The 21813-nt window shown below is 53.7% G+C and overlaps 1 protein-coding gene across 1 annotated transcript in view; it reads left to right on the top strand.

Moving 5' to 3' along the window:
- Window positions 1-3445: 3445 nt before the first annotated feature.
- The window catches only part of LOC100907091 (teneurin-m), a 56360-nt gene continuing 37992 nt past the window's right edge, over window positions 3446-21813 (top strand). Inside the window, exons 1-7 of the mRNA XM_029111702.1 lie at window positions 3446-3635; window positions 11331-11501; window positions 11791-12027; window positions 16464-16637; window positions 18386-18443; window positions 18989-19593; window positions 20578-20894. Coding sequence (XP_028967535.1) covers window positions 3446-3635; window positions 11331-11501; window positions 11791-12027; window positions 16464-16637; window positions 18386-18443; window positions 18989-19593; window positions 20578-20894 — 1752 coding nt within the window. The remainder of the gene's footprint in view (window positions 3636-11330; window positions 11502-11790; window positions 12028-16463; window positions 16638-18385; window positions 18444-18988; window positions 19594-20577; window positions 20895-21813) is intronic.

Here is a 21813-nt window from a genome sequence, read left to right on the forward strand (position 1 = left end):
CCGCTCCGAACCGACACGTTTTCCGTCTGAATGAAGACATCTTGCCTTTTGGGCACCGATGGACTCTGTCCGTTGCCCACCTGACAGGAAGGTCGGCAGGCGTGAATGGACGCACGTCATCTGTCCAATATCGAGATGAGCTCATTCATATCTGTATACTTATTGGTCACCTTCGCGAAATATTCATCAGCAATACCGCGGGGATCGAAACCTAGACAAGCATCGCGGAGAGACGGGTGAAACCTCATCGAATCGCTCCCTGTAGCCTCATCCAAAAATTGGTATTGACCACGGATACAACCTGAGCTTAGCCGGAGAGGGTGCGGTCCAAACGGAGGCCCTTATTTTCTGATCAAAGAGCGCTCAACACTTGAAAATAATGGGGAGCGACGTCGGGACGGTCCTCGAGCGGAACTCGATAAGGAATTTTTGAGCGACGACGCACCGCCGGGCCGGTCGCTCTGAGGATTTTTGAAGCCCGGCTCAGGATGCGCTGACCGAGATGCTCGGGCTGGTCAATCGACCCACCCACCCACAAACAACTGACCGACCTTTGTAGAAGAGACGAAGCCTCGGAGAGACTGGTCCGGAGAGGGACTGTCAACCCGAGCGAGGAGCCTCCGTCTCCCACATGGTGCCATGACATCTTTCCCGATGTTCAACGAGGAGCTGTCATTGGTCCTTTTTGAGATCTTCGGCCTTTGTCCGAACTTTTTTAATTAAACTCCCTCGACCCGGGCTCATGGAGCGGCTCGCAGGCGACGACGACGACTGAGGGAGAAGGATGCCGAGGTGGGGACGACGTATAGCGGGGTCGGCCGTCAGAATAGAGGAATGAGAAGCAGAGGAGTAGAGAAGACCGCCATGGGCGGATCGCTAAGAAGCTGGGGGACTTCCGATGTTGGGAATGCAGTTCGGACTCGAGGGTAGGCAAAGAGGAAGGCTGGCAGCCCCCTGTGCAAAGATGACATCGAGAGAGAGAGAGCAATCACGATTTCGTCTTCCTCTTATTAGCTCCCGCGAATCAATCTCCTCGTGTCCATCGTCGCCGCGGCGCGATACCGTCCATCGTCGGATTCAGAGGAAGTTGCTCGACGGGTCGATGCCGCCGGCGCGGCAAGCGAGACCAACTGACCCGGCCAACTGCAACGCCCGCTCTTTTGGAGAACTACGCAAGCGCAACAAATTCGTAGATCCAGCTCCGACAGGCAGGCAGTCAGTTCGGGCTACACGCTTTGATACTGATAAATAGTCAGCCAGTCAGTGGAGCAGACATTTCGACGGCCGGGATGGCGACCCACCGACCGAATAGGCAGCCGGCAATCTATCCATCGGCGTCTGTACCTCCCCTCTGTTTGCTGCGCTGCCTCAAAGCCAACCCACCCCACACTAATTTGGATTCGAGAGTCATCGAATTCATGCGAACTCACATTTGCCACGCTCTTCGAGAGATGTGGTTCGTTCACTCTCGGCCGATCGGATGTCTTTTGCCATGTTCGGCTATACTCGGGAAAATCTATTCATAACTCCCTATGCATCAAAAATTGAGATTCTCTATGCATCTGACCAGGCAGCGTTCGTGGGACGAGGACTCTGTCGGTCCATCGTCGGTTGCTCTCTTCGAATGAGCTCGTTCGATGAGTCCTTCTCAATGTCATGGCCCACACGTGGCGAGCATTCCACTCCGACTACGGCAGTATAGAACCATGGCGGGGAATGTCCGGGAATGTTTCGCGAGGTTTTCCTCGACGGCGGTCATTCCAAATCATGGGCTCGATGTCCGGGAAAAAAGGGCCCAGCGAGCGATCCGGTTGTTTTGGATATGAGGCAAGTTCTCGTGTAGTGCCCTCCACGACGGAGAAAAGCAATTTGAAGCAAAGAGACGGAGTCGGTCGAGTGCTGCGGGACTGCTCGCGGGATGGCGGACTTTGTCCAAAACAAGATGCGCATACGTAGTGCACGATAAGCGCGGAAGAGGATAAAATAACTCCAATCCAAGAGGAACACTTGTCTTCTGCGCGGGACGACGCTCGGCTGATTTGATTTCGAGTTTTTCACGGAACGAGTACCTGGGGCACTCGGCCCTTCCAATCTATTCTCAGACGCTCAAGCCCATGAAAATCTGCCGCAAGCACGGACGGAGAGCGCGGACAACACTCGACATGGTCCGGCCGCTGACAAGGCTCTCTGCCCGTAAAGGATTATTACAATATTGAATATGACCATGGGGATGGGCGCATGGGGACAGACGCGGAGCCGTTTTCCCTCGAGGGAAAACGAACTTTATCGGAGTCACAAGCTCTGGGCGAGAAGCCAGGCGCACCGTCGACGTTTCCTGTGCTTATACGCGTTTTCGAATCATAGACATGTATGTAGTATGTGGTATGTACATCGGGAAACTGTCCACGGTGTGTCGACATACTCGAACGTATGCCGGTGCTTGAACAAGCGACTGAGCACCTGTGTGACCGATCAGGGCTCCGGTCATTGAGTGACTGGTTGTCGTTCGCTGTGTCTGGCAGAAATCATAGCTGAGAAAGCACGACGAGTAACGAGGTATTGGCCAAACAATGCTATCCTGTGATTACCTCGCTGGGCGTTCCTTCCCTGCAACGGGATACCTAATACGCTCTCTCAGTCAGCTTAGCAAGCGAGCGAACTGTATTTTCGCTCGCTCGTCCAATCGACCGAAGTACCGACGGCGGACTAGTTGGGTAGCCAGCGAGCGAGGGAGCGCAGAGAAAAACCCTTTCTTCTCCTTGCAGTCGAATGAATGAGTGGGGAGTGGACCGACGAGCGGGAGGAGGGGATACGTGCGGGGCTAGTCGTTATTAGCAAGCCTACGGGCTCGCTTGCTATTCCCCCTCAAACATCCTCCAGCGGCTCGCCCATGCTCCCCTCGGCCGTCTGCTCCTCGGCTTGTCCGTTCGTCCATCGGTTGCGGTGTCTATTAGCCGGAGCGGCGTTGTCTTGCGTACCGCGTAATCATCTTCGTTAACCTTGAAATGTATTAATCATGATGGCCTACGCGCTGCCTCGCGACACGCCGCGACCGCTGTCCGACACGAGGTCCTCGCCTCAATGAAATTGGCGATACGCTGCATGGCGGTAGCGACGGACAGACGATACCCGCAGGCGCATGTGTTCATACGCCCAATCGACGGACGATTGTGTTTTCCAGAGTTTATGGCAAACACTCCGTACGGATCGAAATGCGCGACAGATACCCGGCTCGTACATACATGGTCTCACAGCTCCCCCTTTCCCCCGCAGCGCTGGCAGGACACGCTCTCATTATAAAGTTCTCTAGTTTGGAGGATCCAGTTGCTGCCTCGAGCCGCCTCTCAACGAGTATTCGTTATCGAGCTCTTAAACTGAATGCCTGCCTCCCATTCCAGAATGAAGCGACGGAATCCTTAGAAGCGCCAGGACGGAGCTCCGGATAATGGAGGCTCTGAACCGAGGGAACCGGCTGCTCAGGAACCAGAGTCAAGAGTGGAGACAGGATTCTAGCTCGGACAACGAAGAGGACCTCCGAGCAAATGCCAAAGCAGCCGCGCAGGGGATGAGCATGAGCCACCACCACGAGTACGAAGAACCCAGGAACGTGGTCGAGGCCCGCAAAATATCTCTCGGTGAGCATGGGATGCTGAATACGGAGGTCGACTCCGGAGAATGCGTGGAACCGCCCCTACGTTGACCCATTAGGTATATCGAGATCGCTCGGGCTGGAGAAAGTGTAACAGTCCGCCAATCGAGAGTTCCCTCGGCGTCGAGGGGAGTACAATTCGTGCCTCTGTACGACTCATTCAGGAGTCCAGGGAAAAAAGTATGATCATCGCACCCAAATATAAATCCGCTGATCGACACGTGGAGGTCAACCGACTTCAGGAATTGAATCCAGGTCCATTATTCCCGCGGAACGGGGAGAGGGGCGAGCCTACTTCGTTCGGGCAAGATGTTACCCACCGAGTTCCAATAATCTCCTAATCATCATCATCATTTTCTCCATCGCTCCGAGACTTCTCTATCCTCATTCCTTCCGGCACCGGTGCCGTTGCCTCTGTAAAGACGAGTCTGTCTCGGCTCGTAAGTCCGAAACCGTATGCGAGCTGATTTTATGATCCTTCCTTGGCCGTGGTGCATGAGGGACACCTCGAGCTTTGGCCGAGCTATTCGCGGAGGGGAGCCCATCCCAGAGTATTGGATCGGGATTCTCGATAAGCACACTCCGCTCAATCGACTGTGAAGAAAGGATCTCGAAAAATCAGTCGTTCGTTTCACCCGTAGGCGCGGCATCCGCTTCGATTTCTTTGGGCATCGATCCTGCGCTCCCGACCTCGTTGACACCGAGCTTCGGAGCACGTCTCACCAGTGTGCCCGGGGCCGGACGAGCTGAGAGAGGCTTATAGTTTCAAGGAGTTTAATTAAGCAAACACAGACAGTCAGTCACCCGCTGGAAGGACGTTGCCACCTCGCTGGCAGCAGGATAAGCGTATCAACTTTTTTAGCTCCATCCTGATCCTGCCACCGTATTCCGGTGGATGCATGCTTTGCGGCAGGCGATACACAGCGAGCTAGGACCAAGAGCTTAACATACATCCCAATTGCTTCGTCATTCACTCTCTTGACTCCGAGGCGGTATCACCGTGCACTATCTGTCTCGCGTCCCTAAGAGAACAACTCCGCAAAGTATACAAAGTAGATCAGATATACGAGGATGTCTCGTACAGGTTATTCCGATGTAGGCCTCTCAGAGAGATAACAAACGACGAGGTCTGAGCCGGGGAGGGAAAGAAGAAGGTTTCAGTGAAGTGCACTCGACCAAACTCCCCACCCGTCGAAGACACACAAAGTAGACTCGGGGAACTTCGGCTCCGTGTGTGCGTTCAACAGGCGGTGTTGGTACCTCAAGCTGAATCACGTAGCGAGGGTCAGGGACCGACACCGAGGACACTCGCGCGGGGGCGCTGGTGTCTGCGAACGAACCGATTCCGTAGGAACGAGATACCGTCGTGCATTCCGACTGATTGTGTTGTGAGTGCCTGTTTCGAGGCGAGGGAAACTCGTACAAACAAGGAACGTACTGCCTCTCCGCATGGAGGGAATCACCGAGTCCAGCTCCTACACTCACACAGAAATGGAGTGTTCAACTCGCCTGCACCGTGTCGGGATAGCATATGAGTTTTCAAGAATGCTGTTGGATGACTTCATCCTTTCCTCGGGGAAGTATGTTTGAACGGCCGAGAAAACGTCCGTCTTCATCATGTCAGATGCAACCGAATCCGCGGCCTGAACCCGGATGTCGTGCTGATAACGCATTTCTTCGACAAATTTTGTTTCCCTGGAATGTGTTCGACTAATTTCCGACTTGAAGTCCGCTATCGTGATTCGAAGTATTGGATCCAAAGGAAAATTGGATCCTCCGAGGGCACTTCTCGACAGAATCCCTTTTAGAGAACAGGCGTAAATGCGTGAAGCGATGGAGCCAACAAGGAATGGCTCTTGTTTCAAGGTTGATTGCGCACCAAAACTACAATTTTGAACATCTGAAAGACAGCTGTGTCAACGAAACAGCCAAACCGACAGAGCATTCATCCAGGGAAGTGGGGCGCTAACCGACGGTGCTCAGGGTTTTGTTGTGAGGGTGGTAAGAGACAACGGCGAGTACAAAAGAAGACTTGAAGGGCAGTCCCACTGGCAGCATCGCGGAACCAACCGCGGCTGCAGACGTCGGCCTGACTGAGAGGGTATCAAGGCTTAATCAACTTTTGTTTTGCCGACTCGACCGGCGGTACGGAGTGGGCGATTCGACCAGTGGCAGCGGTACAGGGTGGCCCGCTGGCTTCTTTCCGTGACCGGACTGAGCAATCTTGTCTTACTTCCCCCGTTACTCTACGATGAGCGGCTAGCAACTAGACTCCTGGCCCGACGGAATCCTGAACCCTAATACGGACAGGCTGGTCGGTACCGATTTTTGCTTTCATTTCCTCGGTCCTGAGGGGTGTTTTGCCAAAACTTCCTCAGATATGTGCACTTCGAGCGAGAGTATGGAGTAGTATCCCTGGACGACAGATGGGATCAGGGACATCTTCTCCACACAGCAGAATCGTGGCAGCTCTGAGAACAATATCGGGCAGCTTCCGGTTACGAAGTCGAGGAATATTCTGCTACCGTGACGACATGCCCCGATTGCTATCGCTCCGGAAGGCTTGGGATTTTCAAGCGACGAGTGAGTCTGATTCCTCGGACCGAAGAACGACTTAGCTATTGGATCGGGTCCGGCTCTGCTCTGGTCAGAAAAGGTTTTTAGGCGGAAATAATCTCGCTTTATGGGAGCCTCCTCTTCGGAGCGGCTCGAGTGCGGAAGGGTTTCGTAAGATCCGGCGCCGCCTGTCCGCTTCCCAGCGCCTGCACGCCAAATTGCGGGTTGGGTTGGTCTAGTGATCAGAGGAACCGAGAGGCGAGGTCACTCGCTTCGCTATTCTTTCTATAGACACCCGTTATATAGTGGAACGTAGCCGCCGTCATTTTTCACCCGACGATCGACACCACCGGCTTGCTTATCTTAATTATAGAGATGGAACGCGAGAGTGAGATTGACATAGCGGGGAGATGGGAAGGAGGGAACGATTATGACTCGACCGGATAATCACGTCCGTCAAATATCCTATCTCACAGGAAATCGATAGAGGCACCGTAAACGTACACGTGGTCGCGTTGCAGCGAGAATGGTCGTCACGAACTCATTCCATGCATTGGCAGACCTCGTTATGAGGCGCGAGTCGGGCTCCTGGCGCGGAGTTCGAGCGCTCGATTCACGTATTTATATATGCGCAATTTATGCAAATTCTTGGCTTACCACCTTCGGCTCGGTCTTTCAACTTGAGCTCAAAACCCACATTAGCGTAAACACGCGCACTCCCTCACACCCGCACTAAGTCGACGTCGTTAATGAGAGCTTTCGCTAACCGGACTCAGCAGGTCCGACGTCCGACCGAGTCGGAGCGGAACCTGGCGGAGCCGCTGCCAAAACGAGATTAATTATCAGCGTTCTGTAACGATATGTCCATTTAAATTCTGGAAAAAATGATTGATAGTATTAATCTCAAAGAAAAAGGAATTCTCCCGAAGGAATCATATTTCATTGGCACACCGCCTCGGAAGTGCGTCGGAAATCAGCCGCCGGAACCCGTATGGACGACGAGGCTGCACCGAACAGGTGTGAGCTAGAGCTAGAGGGGCCGAACTGAGCATGGAGGAAACAAGCCGATTCCGATAGCTGCGTTTCGATGACAAGAGAACAGAACATTGTTATGACAGATGACTCATACGTGTTACATACTCGCTGATTGTTTCGTTGACTCCTCTCGCAGTCGTCATCGATCATTTGCGAAAGTTTTCTCTCGTCTCGCAATCGTTCGCGCCACGAGCTTTCGTTGACGCCGCCCCGACTGCTCCGAAAGCTTCTTCTTGCGGGTATTTTCGATCCGTTCTTCCGGTCCTTGGCCGGCTCGCAAGGAGTCGATATCTTAGGAAACGATCGGGCGACGGAACTAACCATTAAAGCACCATTAGCTCATCATTGGCAGATAAGACTATCGTTATCGCTCTCGGTAGAGCGTGCGAGGGGACGAGCGACCGACTGTTTGCCGAATGAGAGACTGAGGGGGGACGCCGGATAGATCGACGGCAGGATGGATAGATTGATGAATCGTGAATATAATCTCTCACCTTGGAGTGAGCCTCAGATTAGGGAACCAAGGGAACAAGAGGTGGAGCAATGCCTGGAGCGGGAGTGAATACCAGGTTATCGTATGACTCGGTCTGGATGCGGTAGGTCATCTACGATACGAAGACGGGAAGGTCTTGGACTTCGATGTCAGTACTCGATGGTTTCCATCGATGTCGGGTTCAACGCTAAGATACGCTGGCGAAGGTTGATTGGAGAATTCATTATTTATGCATGCTCTCTCGCGGATCTTCCCGCCGCCTACTGACTGCTAGAGTCTCCTTATTCGACTGCCCTGGAAAAGCCGTTCATGGCCGTGTTCGCGAGCCTTACGGCATTCCACGTAATGCGAGATATAGACTCGCAGAGGATAGGCGAGTAGCCGAGGAGATAACGCATCTTCCAAGGGAATTCCTCCTCCTCGAATGGCCACCGAGGGTCGTGAAGCACTCGCTCTGATTATACGAGATCCGTCTTCGCCCACATGGGAAAGCAACAAGTAGCGAGTAATGCAGATCAGTCGGAACTCGGTTTCTCGTTCAAGGACGCTCAGTCGGCGATTGGACGAACGGTCGTCCTCGGTTTCCTCTTTCTCCGTAGCAGATATGAGGTCCGTCTGCTCGCACGGCGGATGCTGTACATGTATGTATGTTCGCTCGCTCGCTGATCTGTTCTTGCGAGCGATTCTGCGTGGAACGTTGCTCGCTCGTGCTAGAGGAATCTCAAGGCTTGCCGGAAGCATTCAATTCATTAGCTTGATGGGGAATAATCTCTCCGGGGTAGATTTTTCCGTGAGGAGACGCGGCGAGCTCCTTCAGCCGTGTCACCTCACGGAAGAGACACTCCGAATATATAGTCAGCGGGAACCATGGAGACCTTGGACGCGCTTTCCGAGACAGCGAACCGTCCGCGGAGATGCGGCAATCCGCACGGGATCCTCCTGCCAGGTCCTGGGAGCAGGGGCACAGAGCTTCGTGGTGGGGGAATATTTGCAGCTTTGTGAGATCTTCATCGGCAGAGAAGAGGAGATCGAAATCTATTATTGGTCGATGGGACCGATGGGGATCAAATACGTTATAGCTCGTCCCGTCGTCATGGCACGGATGGTGACGACGGCACTCGGTGTTCTGCGAGCGGTAGCCAAGCTACTCCATATCGAATTAGATTCTCTCGTCACCAAGGGCAAGATATGAGGCCGGAGCTACCTCCTCCTCATATTGCGCCTTCTGCTTCTGCCGCCGGACTGAACGGGCTCGCCCGGAACGACACCGTTGGAGAGGTTTTCGACTCTCGCAAGGGTCTGACCCTCTCAGCTGGGCATTATTCGTCCTTCCACCTATCGTTCATCTGTTTATCCATCCATCCATTCATTCATTCATCCTCGCGCCTATCCATCGAGGGAAAAAAAGTCCGGGAGACAGTGGGACGGAGAGACAGTTCTCACCCGCTAGCAGAGCGAGAAGCTGGCAAGCAGATGCGGACATTACCATATTGAAATTGGTCTTCCGTGCTGTTTACGGCCATGGAAATACGAGGACGTCGACGACCCGACGGAGGCGGCAGGGAACCGACTGCGCGGACGCTGAGTTCTCGCTTTGTCCATCGAGCCAGATGTCGGAGCAGGAAGTCATTCGACCAGAACTTGCTCGGCACAGTGAAGGTTCGACGGGAGCTTCTCTCACCTATTTACCGACTAGGCAGCCAGGTACGTTAGCAAACCCTGCCGCTGATCTTGTCGTAAGAGACCAGCGATGCTTTTCCGCACGCACGCGGATTAGCCGCTCGCAACTGAAGGCGTCGAGAACGAGTCGGACTCCGGGATCCGGTGGCGTGGAAGTCTCGTCGGAGATGCTGTTTCAGATTTTTCGTGATTTATATTCATGAACCAACCCGGCGAGGGGTTCGGTTCAAGGACAATGACTCAGTGAATGCTGGAAATCTTGCCACGAAACTGGAATCCGAAAAGAGATAGTTTTTCGTCCCCGGCGAATAAAAAACCGACGGCCGGGCCGAGTCGCTCCGGAGAAGGAGATTGGAACTCGAGTTCGATGGGGAGTTCAGCGAGCAGATTGACGAGCTCTGGACGAGGATGGGCGGGGAGATATCAAAGAGAGTGGAATTATTTGGAAATCTCCACTCCCTCGCGATCTCAAAGGGACGAGTGACGGGCGTAGTCGATGCTTGAGAGGAGCAGCAGAGATCAGCGGGCGGAGGGACTTGCGAGCAGCAGCTGTTGGAAGAGGGGTAAGAAGTAGCAAAATCAGTCTTCCTCGAAGTTGCGCTCTCAGCTGTTCCGTCCCTTGAAGCGGTCTAGCGAGCGCTGCTCCAATTCTACGCGGATATTTTCGCGGAACGTATCTTCTACAGTCTCGGGCCGCTCTTTCCCATCTACGACCCTTCGTTCTGGTAAAATACGGTTCGATGAGAGCTCAGCGGACGCAGAAGGGAAACCCATGAGTAACCATTGCACGAAGCCTCTCCTTAGCGACACCATTCCGAGCGGATCGAAGCGGTGCGGCGTCGCGAAAAACTCGAGACCCACTGGAATTAATGTCGCGGTTTGTCAAAATACGGCGGTAAGTCCCGGATCGGCCTCACCGGCCGGGACGATGTTGTGGTCATTCTCGATGGCGGCGATTCCTACGATGTATTCGTCGCTGTTTCGTGTCTCGCCTAGGTCGCTCAGAAAGCGGGAGAGAAACGCTCGCCATGACTATTGAGAAAACTGACAGTAGAAAGGCCATCACGCTCGATTTATGCGGCTGCCGGGGCATACGACGAAGCGAGACGGGATTTTTGTTCGACTTGCGCGCGTCCAGAGGATTCTTCGTACGAGCCGATTCTTTGTTACGAGACGAGACTAAAGCGGCGCCAGCGGTGGGAGCGGCACGCAAAGGGCCGTTCGACAAAGCGAAAGCAAACCTTGGGGCCGAATCCACAGAAGAGCGCAGAGACGAATGTGGTTTGTTGGTCGGTTTCTTTTCCCCAGCCGGGTCGTAGGCGCGTGTCCTCAGAGTTGTTCTCCAAAAGACGGAACGTCCCTCCGCTCGGATTGATGGAAGCCGTCTGCAATAGTGGCTTCACGGACTCGTCTCCATTCGTGTTCGGCTCATTCTCCCAATCTTCCGCTGTTGGTGTCCCTCGTAAAAAGAACGCTCCGTAGCTCTAGTCTCGGATGCAGATTCCGACACGGCTTCTTCAGAGGCATTTTTATGGCGCACACTCAATTCCGCCATTAGTATTCCGTGAAGCCATAGCACAAACAAGTTCGGCGTCACTGCTAGTATCATTTCGACTGCTCAGCCATTTCCTCTGATCGATACGATTGAAGCAAAAGCGTTCTTTTTCCGCCGAGCAACGTATGCTCGGCACATGTATACTATGTACATGGATTTGTGACGCTCTACCCTGAGCATACCCTTATTGAATTAGCAGGCGGCGCATATATCGTAAATATTCCCTGTTCCGGAGATCACAATCCGAGGAGAAACCCGGCTGGCTCTTACGGATGGACTGCACCATTAGCCGTGTCATAAAAATATGAGTAGATCGGAACAATCAGTCCTGCTGGTTCGATTATGTTTCTTGTTCGTTGCAGACGCCGGCCGGAACGGGACGGGCTTGAAGGGCCGAAAGGGCAGCACGCCCAATGGTACAACAAACGGATCCTTCAGCTCAATGGAAATGATCAATGCACGAGGTTACGGTGTTTCGAACCCACCGACCGAAGACTTCCAGCCGCCACCTCAATATCCGGGCTACGGAACAGGTGAGACTTCGTGTCCCGCTTGCCATAACGCGGACACCGACGCAGGGAACGTCCGGGGAGATCGCGCGATCTTGTTCACTCGAATCTAGAGCGCTCGGGGGAGACCCCGGTGCACGAGCGTCATCCGAACAATGAACACTCTAATCGAGTTTTAGCGTTCGTATCATCATTACACCGCGAAGGGGGAACTCGATGAACGAATCGACGATATGATGCCGAAATCTCGGGGTCCCCCAGTGGAGCGTACGCTCCGAGTTCCCGCGAAATGTTATCGCTGCTGCTGTTGCAGGTTCTCTGCCACGCCAGAATGGCACTAAAGGGTCATCACGGCATCGGAGTAACGGGCACGCTCGCCAGAACGGAGCCAATCGTTCGAACCGTACTGGAAACGAAAGTTTGGGTCTACGGCGAGGACCGTCGTCCTCGTCGACGTCCGATAACCAATCAGAGTACACAGACAGCGAAACGGCCCATCTGCCAGTGAACGCTCAGAGCCGTCGGATGGTTGCAGCCAGTAGGGATTCGAGTAAGTTCCAACGATCGCAGATCCGTCCGTTTCGAATACGAACAGTCCATATAAGTACGAGGAGGCTCATCGAGGTATCTGATTGAAGAAAAAACAACTCGAGAGGGAAAGGTAGCGACCCAGTAAGTTGATAATATGACTCTAAGTCGAGGTGAGGAGGACCCGGGACTAGGACCCTCTGAATCCTTGTCGGTCGACGACACCGGTAATATCATATTCATCAACTGTGGGGTCGGGAAGTAGGCTCGACTCACTTTGGGAAACCGAGGGCAGTCCCGACGATTCCGGGATGCAGAAAAGAGTGCCCAACTTAAATTGCGCTGATCAGATGCCCCTCGAGACGTAAATGTCTATGTGTGCGAGTGAGTCAGTGTAGCCTCGTATGTATAATATATATGAAGTAGGCAGACGGGAAGATGTTGGATGGAGAGCGAGTATCCTGTTGAAGGCAGCCATTAGAAAATGAGCTCGATCCCGAGGGCTTTCGCTGCGCTGCAACGTTTCGAGTGTTCGTATAGCTGCGGTGGGAGCGGTAGCGGTGCAGAGGTATTAGTAGGAGTAGGAGTAGTCGTCGTAGGAGCTGTCGAGGAATCGACAGCGCTGAGGGAGGACAGCCTGGCGTGGTACGAGGAATGCACGAGCGGCGCCGGACGTAAAGGGCTGCGCGCTGAGGACTTTGTGGAGCCTTTGTTGAAGCTTCCCATTTCGCGAAAGGTCACGACTCTCGTGGCATTGGACTTTGAATTCCCTCGTGAACTGAAGTCGAGCGCTTCCTCTCGCATTCGTTCGCATCCGCCGGGTCTCGGGCTCCCATCGAGGTCTAGTGGTATAATAGTTGTGTTGTTCGCTACGGAATATGTATGTGAGCGCATAACCATTGTGCGGCTAAGCTCTGCTCCAGAGCTCAAGCGTGAGCTGCGGCTGTGGAAGCGGCGGGAGCAGCAACAGATGATTGATCGGCAGAGGTGGTACGGAGAAGAGAGGAAAAGGATCCGAAGGCGGTAAGAAGGACGACTGTGCTTGAGCCCGAACCAACCATCCGAGCGGGTATTATCATGATCGATGCGACCGTTGTATGCAGCGATTAATGTGCGTCGACCAGAGCGAAAACGAAGGATTGCCCAGCCCTGCGCGCTCCCTCCCTCCGCCCGCGTCGGCCGGGCTTCCTCTGCGCGTCCCTCCGTCCTCGTCGTCGTATCCGTTCTTGATGCGGAGCTTCGTAGCTGGCATGCAGACATTCGGCTGGAGGGTGGAAGAGTCCTGCTCGCAGAGCTTATCTTAATTTATGGATTATACCGGAGTTTCCTTTTTGTGCTCCAAGTGGCTACGCTTGATCCTTCCATGACGTACCGGTCGGGCCACGCGCGGCGAGGCAGACCTGCGTGCCGTGTTCCGTGCCGCTCCACGGAATTCGTGTGCGCCTTGCTGGAAATCCCGCATCGTTCCACTGGAAGCGTTTCCGTGGAAGGAATGATTGCGATGGCTGCGACCGTCGTGTTGCGTTCCTTCTTTCCGCGTCTCTGTTTACCCCCCGACGGAATTCCATCGGTTAGGCTTAGGAGTCCCGCTCCTGTCAGTCTCGCTCGTTCGCTCGTACGGAAAAGAGTGAGGGAACCACCACATCGACCCTCGGAGTACAATTTCCTTTTCTAATCAAAAATAATAGGCTTGCCGTTGTGTCGGCTTGCCTGGGGCGCGACTCGGGCTGGTCGTTTTCCGCAAATGAGCTAGAATGATCCTTCGCTGTGAGCTGCGAGTTTAACGCATTCCCTCCGTATTTCTCTCTAACCGTTCCGAGCGGGGTCATAGTCGACTTGCCGGCCATCTAGAGTTGACTGTCGTCGTCATCGCTGCCGTTGTCGTCGCCGCACCGCCGTTGCCGACAACCCAAATCGGCGCAACGCACGCCATGCATGCCGTCAATGACTCCAAGAAACGATATTCTGCGGGCGCCGCCTTTGGTCTGTGCAACTTCGCACTCGCTTGCAATATCTGCATTGCCCCCGGTCGTAAAAGGCCGCCAGGGTTCAAGTCTTTTTCACCATCAACCAAATGGCTATGCCTTGCTCGCAGTTTCGTCCATTTATTGCTCCATCTTTTTGTTCGTTCACTCCACCGCCGTCCCTGGTCGGGAAGTCGGCCGAGAACGCGTCTCAGGATTATCTTGATGGAGTTTCGCTGCACCGGTTCTGGTGCGGGACTCTACGTGGCTCCCTTCGATTCTCACATAAGGTAGAAAACCGGAGATTCCCGTGATCTGGTCGCGATATAGTCCGGTAACCCGATGAGGATCGAATACTTAGGGTCTGGGGGCCGCCGGATGATCTCGGTAGCGTGATCTCGTGACTCACGGAGCTGTTGGAGTTCCGCGAGATTTTCCGATCTCGTGCTCTTCCTTTGGACACTCCTGATAATATGAGCAGGGACAGCCATGAGGACCGAAAAAAATCCGGAACATCGCTCGGAATGGGAAGAGAGAAAAAGTACCACTGTCATTAAGGCAGGTGTCAGTTGTGAGCGAGCACGTCCGGCCGTTTTTGTTCATGTCGCGTTGGCGTTTGTTGTTTTGGCGGCTCGTTAAGCGCCCCCCACGAAGCGGCGCGCGGTTGCGCGTCGAGAGCGGAGAGCAGCCCTCCGTGGAACTCTAGGTGCCGTTCACTAGCAGAGTTTTTTCACTTGCCTCGTAACATTTCTTTTTTTTTTTGTTTCGTGCCGAGCAACGATTGCACCCTAAAAATTACCCACCTGAAGCCAGCGGACGAAAGTTTCCACGAAAAACTTGGGGCTCGCCTTTTCAACCCCACATCTCTCGAGTGGCGAACCTAGCGACCAGCCAGTCAACCAGTCAACAAACTGTGCGGTGGGGAAAAAACGGGAGACGTACAAGCGACCGGCCTCTTGTTGTGACGCTGACAGCGGTTATGAAACAGGTTGCCACTGCCATTACCACCAGCACGGCTGCCGCCACCATCGTTGCCGGCGTTCTTCGGGCACGATATGAAGCCGTCAAGAGCTCATGATTCTCGGCGAAAAAATCTCGACGATTCGGAGAACTTTCCACGCGGCTGAGCCAGTTTTGAAACCCGTTCATTATTATACGTCCAGGTCTCCAGGGTAAGCCCTCGGGAATTTATAGTGGAAGACGGGCAATTGGATTCTTCATCGAGATAAGCAATGTCAAGCCGATCTCTCGAAGAGTGGCACCTTGGAGGCACCTTGGAAATTCGTAGGGGACAACCGAGAAATTTACAACGATCTCGACAGGACCCAATCGGGAAGCTGGCACGAAGACGGCTCAGATGTTTTCATAGCTCAGCTGAGGAGACATTCTCCTGAATACAAACACTCTGTGTCATCTTGACTGGGTCGCGTTGAAAAAACAAGCGCTTTGAGGATCCCGAGGCAAGAATAAACACAGCAACAGGCGGTCGAACGTGGTGGGGAGACCTAGCTCCCTACAGGAAAAAGTTTGGGGAGCTTCGATCAGCGTATCGTGCGTCCAGTGATAACCCCATCGAACGGCCAAGAGAGCTCGAGCTGCAAACTCGGCGTGGACGTCGGTGAAAAGAGAACTGGCCGATAGTTCTAGTGCCACCACTGTGGGTGTTAGAGCGTTATCAGGCCTCCACGGTGGAGGAGGTCGGTCCCTCGAGTCTACTTCGGTCGTTTTCACCGTTACCTTGTGGAGAAATGACTTCCACGTCCCCAGACAGCGTTAACTCGCAATATCTCCTCGTGCGTCAACGTAACGAGCCACTGCAGCCGCTCCAGAAGTTCATGTATTTTCTTCGCGAAGGAGACCAGGGCACCTCGAATTTGATCCTGTCCAGTGGGAAACAGACACACACAGGAACCGGCTTCCTGCACGCAATTCTCGGCCAAGAGTTCGAATCTCGTTATCGGTTTCCCCCGTGTGTCGTTCGCCGAGAATCGCTGACACCGGACCGATGACCCCGTGATCATATCAAGATTCAATCATCCGCTCCCACATCGAGTTCGATTTTAATTGGGTTCAGCTACTCATGTAAGGGTAGGAGCTTACGAGTCACGATTTGAGACCATTGAGACTCCATCGGTCGGACTTTTCACGCTATCTCTTCTTCGATCACAAGGCATCGGGATGGAATTATTATCCTAGAACGAGTTTCCATCGAAGACGAGCCCGGGCTTGCACCCGACTTTTCAGGAGCGCTGCGCTGACTTCCGGAAGAACGAGGCTGTCTCGTAAGATTCGATTGAATTTCCAAGTCAGAACGTGGCCATGGGAGAGCAAATCAGAGATTTCGGTATCGAGATCACCATTCGAAGCCGCGGTCCATCTGGCTGGTGGACGCCCGGATGTACCGGTGATCGACCAGCCCCTGTACCTCATACATTTGTATACAGAATGGTAGATCTTGCGCAATGCTCTGATTCCCTATATGACCTTCTTGCAGCGTTGAGAGATAGTCCACCGGACCCTGCACCGCCAAATGTCCCTCCTAGGAATAATTACTCGACTGCCGATTCGCTGAGAGCCAGACTCGCCGGTTACATGGAGAACGGTCAGGATATCCTGGACGACGATCGCGAGTACATGACCGATGTTTTAGGACACTACGCAACGCCAGGTAAGACTCGATGGGCCATATTCCGATTCTGATATCGATTAGTTCCGGCTAGATCGCAGACTCGCCGTCCAGCCTCGTCTGTGTAGATCGTGGAGCGAATTCGAACGAGCGTTCAGAGCTCGTCATCATTCCGAAGCGAATCCGTGCCTAATCCCGGTTGTGATTTGGCCTGGAGTTTCTCAGCTTGTCTCCCAGCTGTCGGCAAGGATGGAGCCTCGGTCAAGAATGCGACATACTCAGGGAGCTCTCCGGAGCCCCATATCGATCGGAACGCCTCCTCGAATTCTTCTGCTTCTCCGAGCCCACGGGCGAGCAAAGAGGTTCGGATATCTCAGCAGCGGGAAGGGTACCCGAAGCGGCGCTCCCGACCCGGAGCTCTCGAGACTCATCTTAGTCTTGACGACGGCGCCGCGCCGGGACCGTCAACGCTCGCTGCAATCTGCAGTTTGCGATGCAGGCTAATAATGTACGCCGTGTTTGAACTGGATCACGTTTGCAGAACGAATTATTTTTCCCCCGTAGCTCAAAAATTGAGTTGTTGAGTCCGGGGGCGTTCGTCGCTGATGATTGTTTCACGCCAGAAACTCCATTCGTCTGTAGGTCGGCTCCTTCCGCTCGACCCCCCTCGCGGTCCGCACGTGCGGCCAACGATTCGGGGGATTTCGCAGCTCGCGTGCTGTCCACGGACGGCGTGACGCACGGTTATAAGCGCTGCATAATGAAAATCCCTATGGATCCGGTCGTTGGCCGACTGGAGGGCAAATACACCGGGTGCGAGCCCCGGGTCCATACTATTATTGAAATGTCGGTGTGTGAAGGCGGCGGCGAGGACGTTCGGCTCGAGGAGATCGAACGAGCGAAGAATAGCCGCGTGGTTAAAGCTCATAGATCAGTTCAGTGGAGAAGACCCGCCCCGCATTGTCTTCTTGGTTCTTGGCCGACGCCTTTCCGTCGTTGTCGTCGCCGCTACCATCGTGGTTGTGCCCGCGCGCGGACGAGTAATTACCGAGCGGACGGAGAGAGAATAGGAAGGCCTATCATTATTTACATGAAACCAACGAACGGGCCTTCGGCCGCTCGTTTGCTCGCTCGGGTTTTCGACAGCGACCGGCCGGCAAGGGGAGCGTCATCATCATCGACAGAATAATCATCATCAGCAGCCTCGGAAGCTTCGATGAAGAACTTGTCGCTCAGACTCCGCGATTTTCCCTTCCCATTGTAGAACGCTCACTAATCTTGGACATGTTTTTTTTCTTCATCGCGCTTGAAGAATCTTTCCGACTGCTGTTTTCGAGCCGCTCCGCAGAGTCCGGGGTTCTGACCGGTCCCGAGCGGGTTCTGTCGATTCTCGGTAGATTCCGATGGACTCCCATTTATCGCGAGCCAGATGACGGCCTTTTGTAGGCAGGATGGCCTGTGTTTTAGCGGGTCGTGACAAGTCTCCACCCAGAAATACATGCCCGAGTTCACGATTCCCGGTCGACACGCCATTCTCGGTTCGAGCTCGGGGGATTTCGATGCGTTCCAGAGGAAAATAAGTTTCGCTCGGCCGAAAGACATCATGAATCTTCCGGGGAAGGGAGGGGCTTCAAAATGGACCCGGACTCACTGAGTAAACTCTGGGGAAGGGGGGCGGGAAGGTATCGGAGGCTCACAGGCGGTAGTATAGGCGTTGCGATTGTATTGACATGCGTGTGATGAGTTCCAGGATGGTCTGGTCTCTGAAGTTTTGTCTTTTCCCTCCACAGATGTCACCAATCCGGAGGACCAGCTACGCAACTCGATCAACCGGAGAGAAAACGAAAGGTGAATTTCGATTAGGCGGAGGCTCGCAGTGGAGCCTGCGAGCGAAGAGAAGATCGGAACTCACTCAAGATGTCGATGAGAGCGATTGGAGGATGTCGCGCTCGGACAGACTGAAAAATGGATTCGGATCTAACGCTACTTAATGACTGACTGGAGAATAAGAAATCGTGAAGGAGAATGACTCGAGCGCCTTTCGGAGAGCCCTGAGAGTCATCAGACCAGAAAGCCACTTGATTTTAATTATCGGACCAGCCGCTGACTCGGAACATCAGGAGCTGCTTCAAGTAGATCTCTCTGACGTCAATATTTCAAGCGGTGCAGGCCCTCGGGCGGAATCATCGACGTCTACGCGCCGTCATTGGATTCAAGCTTGATATTGACGAGCAGATTCTTGTGACGCAGCGAGCAGTCCGGGCGGAAAACTACGCCGTCGATGATAGAAGCTTCGACTGATAATTATTTATCGACTCGTCAAATCGATGCTTAGCTGCCTAGTCCGGATCGAGCCCTTCCGCTAACGTTTTCTGTGATATTTCCCCCCTCAGAGTTTACTGCCAGCCACAAAACATCATCACACAGCAGGAATCGAAACTCAGTGACAAAGACAGCAGCGGAGGCGGCTCCACGGAGCGGAGTCATGCCGGTGTGCTCCCATCAGCCATCCAGACGGCCGTTCTGGGCAGTGCGACGTACTCTAACACTATTCCGGTGTACTGTACGACCCCCTGCTCCACGACCGGCCCGATGGTCCCCGTGCCGAACTGCATCAATCCCCAATTGATCCAGCAGAGCATAAATGCAGCCGCAGCCGCCGAACTCCAGGCACAACAGCAACAGCAGCAGCAACAGCAAAGTACGCCTCCGGGTCGACCGTTTTCGGCCTTGTTCAACTCGGCGACTATTGAAAGTTCGCGGATCCACTTGCAAAAGGCTTGTGGAGGTCACCGGTGTAGTTGGCGACTAGCCACCCTAGGACTTCTAATGATATCAGTTGTGTTGGCCACACTCGCTGGATATTTCGCCGCGACCCCCTCGGTAGATCACTCCAACTGCATCATGGTCGGTGGCGTCACGGACGAAACTGCGCTCCAGCATATCCCACCCTGTGTTGACCGAACCTCAGTGTCTTCAGATTTTCAAGCAGTCAAAGGCAAGTCTCGAAGAAGCGCCTCCCCGATCGGAGGTCTCCTTTAGATTAAACAGCGCGGTGGAGGCTCCGGCAAGGATCTTGGACCACGAGTCAATCATTCCGAGCCATTCGAAGCTTCAATACTCTGGCTTCTCTATGCATGCGAATGCTCTTCGATATCGAATACTTTAGTACCCGGTACTGAGATGCTCAGCAAAGGCTATGATACTTCCTTCGTAGATATCGGGCTTCCGGCGCAGATCTCTGCCATGGTAGGCTCGAGCTATGGCGGCCGAGATTCCTTGCCCTTGTTGGGATTGCGGAACCGAACGGAACCTATGAAATTTGATATTCGAGGGAGAAGTATTACGATATATGCCGTATATGCTCCAGGAAACAAAGCAGTAGATATTCTGTGATGCGCTCTGACAATTCAGAGAATATGCTCCTTTCCACCATCGGTGGACTGCTTCCGATTTCTATCTTCCTCGATTCAGGGAGGGAGAGAATCTCCCGACCGTCGGAATATCTCCCGAACGGATATGCTGCTCCGTCGAGCGATTCACCGTCGTCCCAAGCCCTCTCGTTCCCTTTCATCTCCCTCTCCGTCTCGGGAGTCGTAATCTATTCACACTTCGATGTAAATTGGATTTCTCTGATCGGAGCAGAATCGCAAGCGCAGATCCTCTCACAAGTGAAATGATTAACGGCTCTCGGGCCGGATCAGAGATTTGTTGAGCACATCTCCGTCAGGTTACAATCTTCTCAGGACAGACTCGAAACGTTCGTTCCTCTTGATTCCCGATCGAAGCTTCTTTCTTCGAGCGTAAAACAATTGGCGGGATCCTCCTTCTGGTCGATCCGAAATCCGGGGAAGAAGTTGCTGCCATCTGGCTACGAGAGCTAGTATTTGAAGAATATAAGGATGCGTATTATACGGCCATGGAAGAATGAAATGGTCATTCTTCTTGGTACGCAGGATGATTGATTTTTTTATGATTTCAGGAGCTTCACAGGCTTCGACTGGCTGCCGTTTGATTCCTCACCAAGCGGAAAGTTTTAATCAAATCAAATTGGGCGACGAGATGACGCATACGATCGCGCCGCAGGAGTCGTGGAACATTTGGTTCAACCACCACGAGCCGTCGTTCGTTCGCTTCAATGTCACAACTCAACAAGGCTGCAAATTAGCGTTGTTCGCCGGGAAGAACAATCCGCCGACGTTGACAGTGAATGCATTCAGGGAGACCATCAGCAGTGAAGCTCCCCAGGTCGCCGAGTTCCACATGTCAACCAAGTCTCGGAGAGCAGTCGGGATGACGGTAAGCGCTCTCGGCAGTCGGCTCCTTCGACAGGTCGTTGCCAATGCGAGTTGTGCCAATTTTTGTTAATTTCCGTCCGAACATGCCCGCCCGCTCGAGTTTCCTCGTCCACCTCGTCGCTGCTTCCATAGCGGGGACTTCCTCGTCCATTGGTCGTGTCCATGGCTCCGCTCCGTGTTTACCTAATTCCCAGCACCAGGAAGTCCCGCAGAGGGCGACGACTTCGCGTGGACGAGCACCCCCTACCTAACGTCTGAGCTTCGATCGGAAGCTGTAATTACGATGGACACATCCGAATAGGCAAAGCAGCAGAAGCAACAATTTCACTTGATCGACGCAACGCATTGATTTGGGTCCATGATGAGAGATGGCAATCTCTATAGTTAAATGCTAATAACAATGAGCCACTCAAACGCTGGTTGTCCTCATTGCTCGGATAAAGGATGCTCCGGGTGAAGGATGAGAAGGAAACGAAAGAAATTGACCATAGTGCCCGTCATCCTCGTCCATTGAGTACAATCAGTGGATCTTTATTTGCCAATCTGGATCTGGGCTGTTCCCTTCGATCGCCCGAGCCCCGTCGCTCGCGCACCGTAATCAGCTGGAGTGGCCGTGGCCACGACCACCCAATGCAGGGGCTGCTCGCCGCAGCAATGCGACGTCCCTTCATTTCACATCGCCGTTGTTGTCGTTACTGTTGCAGCTCAGCCCTTTGTTCCAAAACACAGCATCCGTCCCGATGATGACGCCAATAATAAAAGCCAGCGGCGGCGACGACGACGAAGCCGCCGACTGTGGAGGCTAAGGTTATGAGGGGCTGCTTTTGGCAAAACGGCGGCGGCGCAGAGAAAATCTCTGCCGGGCCTGCCCGCTCCGAGTTGAGGCTGCCACGGCTTATTGGGAAGCTAATGATCTATCA

This window comes from Galendromus occidentalis, unplaced genomic scaffold, assembly GCF_000255335.2.
Source record: "Galendromus occidentalis unplaced genomic scaffold, Mocc_1.1 scf7180000077460, whole genome shotgun sequence".
Lineage (NCBI taxonomy): Eukaryota > Metazoa > Arthropoda > Arachnida > Mesostigmata > Phytoseiidae > Galendromus > Galendromus occidentalis.